Here is a 3939-nt window from a genome sequence, read left to right on the forward strand (position 1 = left end):
CAAACATCACTTATGTAATGAAACATTTCAGTTTCATGAACCTTAGATCATGTTGATGTTACGTGTGAGTCAAGGCTCTAAAAGACCTGTTGTGTTTTTGTGGTGGGGTACCTTTTGATATTGGGATCATTAACTATAATTAATTAATAAAGCAGAAAAAGACGAAAAGTGAAAACATTTTTATAGAGCTTATGAAAATACTGAAATATATCAAAATTACTGTGGTTTGGCTTTTTTCTAAATCATTATCATATTAAGTACTATAAATATTCAAACACCAAGTTCTTGATCCCAAAAACGACAAAACATTCATAACAAAAAGGTCAGGAGTCGTGAATATTTTAACACAAATATAGAAATTTATTTCTGAAAGGTAAATACATTAAACACACCTTCAAGTGAAACAAAATGCTGGGGCGCAGACCTTTCTTCACAGTGAGACAAGAATAGATTGACTCTCACGTCCAGCCACACATACTGTACACACATCACAGAATTGCACTTGTTAAAACACGCAAATATAAACATTCGTCTTCGATCATTCCTTCCCCGACATACTTTAACCTTCCGTTGTCCACATTCGACTTTACCAATCACATGCACAGTCTCTCTTGCGACACGTCTTTTGATAGCAGCTCAGTCCCTCAACAAACTTACATCAGTATTACATCATCCAAACACTTTTCATCATACATGAGAAATTTACATGGAGGGAAAGAAAGGGTTGCATGACTCAAAAATTAAAAATAAGGCCATTTGAATCTTGTCGAATTATTTTTCTCATTTGTAGGTGCAAAGATTTAGTGTCCATTCTTCCATTAGAAATGAATCAGCTGTGTTTCTTTAAGTCGAGAAGCATTTTGTTGCCATGCACTCCGCGTGCTTTCCCTTCAATATGAAGGACTTAATCATCTCCGTTTCTACTTCGTCAGTTTACAGACATTACATCTCAATCAGTGCATATCTAACCGATACATCAGACCCTCAAAAGGGGCTCAACACTTGTTGGTGGCTGTACAAATGGTCTGTATGTTAGTGGGCAGGCACTCTGAGAAGGCACATTAATATTTTACAAAAGAATATGTGAAACATGATAGATTTTTTCCCATTAATCCCTCGTCGTCCAACCACAGATCATTAGTTTTCTCAGGCCAGAGGACCACGTTACAGCAAGAAGCAGGTCAGTTGAGCACTTTACAGCTACAGATTTCTCTCTGGTTTGTACATTTCCTCTGCTATAAAGCAGAGGTGGTTCGCTTCAGTTTCTGTCTGACAGCCCTTCTAAGCTCAAACTCCAGCTGGATTTGCACTGAATGCCCTGTCAGAGTCTGTTATCTTATTCCCATGTCATTTCAGCAAACATTCTCATGTTTTCACCAATAAGGCACAGCGTTATCAATCTGCCCCCAACTCTGCCAGCCAGGGAAGAGTCCACTGGACATGCGTGGGCTGCCGAACTGATCAAACTCCATCTCCAGAACCTTCACTCCCCCGTTTCTGAACTCTGAAGGCTTCCTCTGCTCAAGGGAAGTCGTTGGTGTCAGAATGTTCAGGTCCTCTCCGTTCCAGCCAACGTGCTTGAGAACGTAGTTCTTGTCATCATTATTGTCCCAGAAGATCTGGTCCTGGGCTTTGAAGCAGATGCAGAACTCAACGCGTTTGTGTGGTGGGATGTAGGCAGGCAGCTCCAGGACGAATGCAAAGGTGTCAGTATCCTGGCAGCTGTAGACGTTGTTCATGAAGCTGCACTCGACGTCAGTGAAGCCGGCCCATGAGTCGAAGGTGGCGCGCAACTGCACCGACTTCTCAAACCCCATGTTTCGGACCTTGATGGTGCCGGTCAGCGAGCGCTGCTGCAGCGAGCAGTTCTCCAAACAGACCGAGTTCTGAATCAGGCGGTTCCGGAAATCCAGGTAGTCGGCGGAGGGCTGTTTAAAGTCCAGCGCCAGGTTGCGCACCGAGCTGATCTTTAGATCCATTGTGGCTGTTTCCAGGTCTGTCATGTCAAACTGCAGATCCTCTGTGATTCCCCTACACCGCTTGTTTTTATATGGCTCATCGTCAAACTTGGAGAAGACGTGGATGGCGGTGAGTGACATGCCCTTGGTGTCTGCGAACACCACTTTCTTCTTGCCGGCCTTGTTGGTGCTCCAGCCCATACAGTCGCCCTCATCCACTGCTTTCTGCTGGTTGCTGAGGCAGGGCCGCAGTGGTTTGTAGAGCTGCTGGCTGTGGCTGCGGGTGGTCGACTGGTTGACCCGGTTCTTTGTCCTCTTCAGCTCATCATAGGAGCTGAGGAAACCTCGGAGAGGAGGGCGGGGAGTGCTCATGTAGAATCTCATAGCCACATCCATTGGCATTACAGGGCCAGGCATTGCTGATGGACTGAAAGACCGGAGCACACTAAGGGAGGTGGTGTGAGAGGGAGGGAGAGAGAAGAAGAGTTGAGGGAGGTGGAAAGAGACGAAGGGGGAGGAGATTTAGAACAGTGGATTCACTTAATTATCATATTCAAAAAAGTTCCCCGGGTTTTATTTAACTCGTTACTTCCGCTATCAGTCAAAGACGGCTGAACTGACTTGAAATTTCTTCTCCACAGTGAAAAAGTCCCAATCTCACAAATGAGATGCTTCCGTTTTATTTTATAATGGCTCAACTATGCATAGATCAAATTCAAACTGAAACTTGAATCTATATCATGTACACAAAAATCTATATTGTTCAATCAGCATGACATGCGTCAACAAAACCAAACTCTTTCTGAACCTTACCCTTGCAGCAAACTCATGGAATAAAGAAGTGAGGAGTTCCCAAGGAGAAAGGAGCTTTTAAAGTCTTCAGTCCCTTTGACTTCTATCGACAGAGCAGCTCGTTCTTCAAAGTGCATGCTGTGGTCACCTCCTCCTTTTCTTTCCCCCTCTCTCTTGCTCTTCCTGCCTTCCAGTGCTGGGGTTGCTCAGCACTCAGGGATTTCAACTGCCACATAGAGACGATTTGCATATGCTGTCACATGGTTCCTCAAACAGCCAATGAAAAGTTAGTGAAGTTCCTCACCAGCCAATCAGCACAAACTTGGGCTGGCTGTCCACCAGCTGTAAGGGGAGTGTCGCCTGGCATGGGCCTCATGGTTGGGATGCCTGGGGTTGTTGCCTCAGCTGCTATTTGAGAGACATGATGGACCCCTACTGGTGTTGGAGATGCTCTTCACATTCCTCACTGCTGAGTGCACAAAGCCTCTGGCTCTTCCTGACCTGGGACTCCTGCACCATCCCACTGCAGGATTATTTATGTCTCACTGGCTTTGTAGAAAAATGTGACTCAAAAGATGATTAAACATGTTTTCAATGGTTCCACTGTTATGGATTTTGCTAACATGATGGTATTTTTAAAAAGGGATTCTTTAAATGTTATACCCAGAGAATAAAGATAAAAAAGCAGTTTGCTTTGTAAACAATGGACTGATGTTGTTCTTTTCCTCAGTCGTCATTAACCATTTGTTAATGATAGGCGATTACTTTGTAATCCCTTTTTAAATGTAATGTTAGTCCCGTTCTGCTGGGTCAGCACATGTGTGGACCCACAAGAAAAAAAACTAAAAAACTTTTAATGTCCAAAACCAAAGAATTTAAAAGTCCACAGCTTTAAGGGAAGAAACATGCAAATGTCAAAAATAGACCACATGACATTGAGACATTGTGTTACATAATGAAGGTCATGAGTTGATCTCATGTGATATATATCTAAGGCTTTTTAAAGCTTTTTTAAACCTTTGTTGATCACTTAGTAAGAAGGCTGAGCGTTGAAAGCCCTGTTTGTGCCCCTGGACTGCTCCAAAACAAAACCAGATTAAAGTGGTTTGAAGGAGGCACAGACTCTGTTATGTTCACACTAACAAGTCTAATAACAATGACATCTGGTTGATTTGTATTCCGTCCTCAT

At 43.4% G+C, this 3939-nt stretch overlaps 1 protein-coding gene across 1 annotated transcript; it reads right to left on the bottom strand.

Annotated features, from left to right (window-relative positions):
* Window positions 1-337: 337 nt before the first annotated feature.
* On the bottom strand, window positions 338-2456 carry ppp1r3cb (protein phosphatase 1, regulatory subunit 3Cb). Its single transcript, XM_029450585.1, has one exon. The coding sequence runs from the start codon at window positions 2373-2375 to the stop codon at window positions 1374-1376; it is 1002 nt and encodes a 333-aa protein (XP_029306445.1). The 5' UTR covers window positions 2376-2456; the 3' UTR covers window positions 338-1373.
* Between the last annotated feature and the right edge of the window lie 1483 nt (window positions 2457-3939).

This window comes from Cottoperca gobio, chromosome 15, assembly GCF_900634415.1.
Source record: "Cottoperca gobio chromosome 15, fCotGob3.1, whole genome shotgun sequence".
Lineage (NCBI taxonomy): Eukaryota > Metazoa > Chordata > Actinopteri > Perciformes > Bovichtidae > Cottoperca > Cottoperca gobio.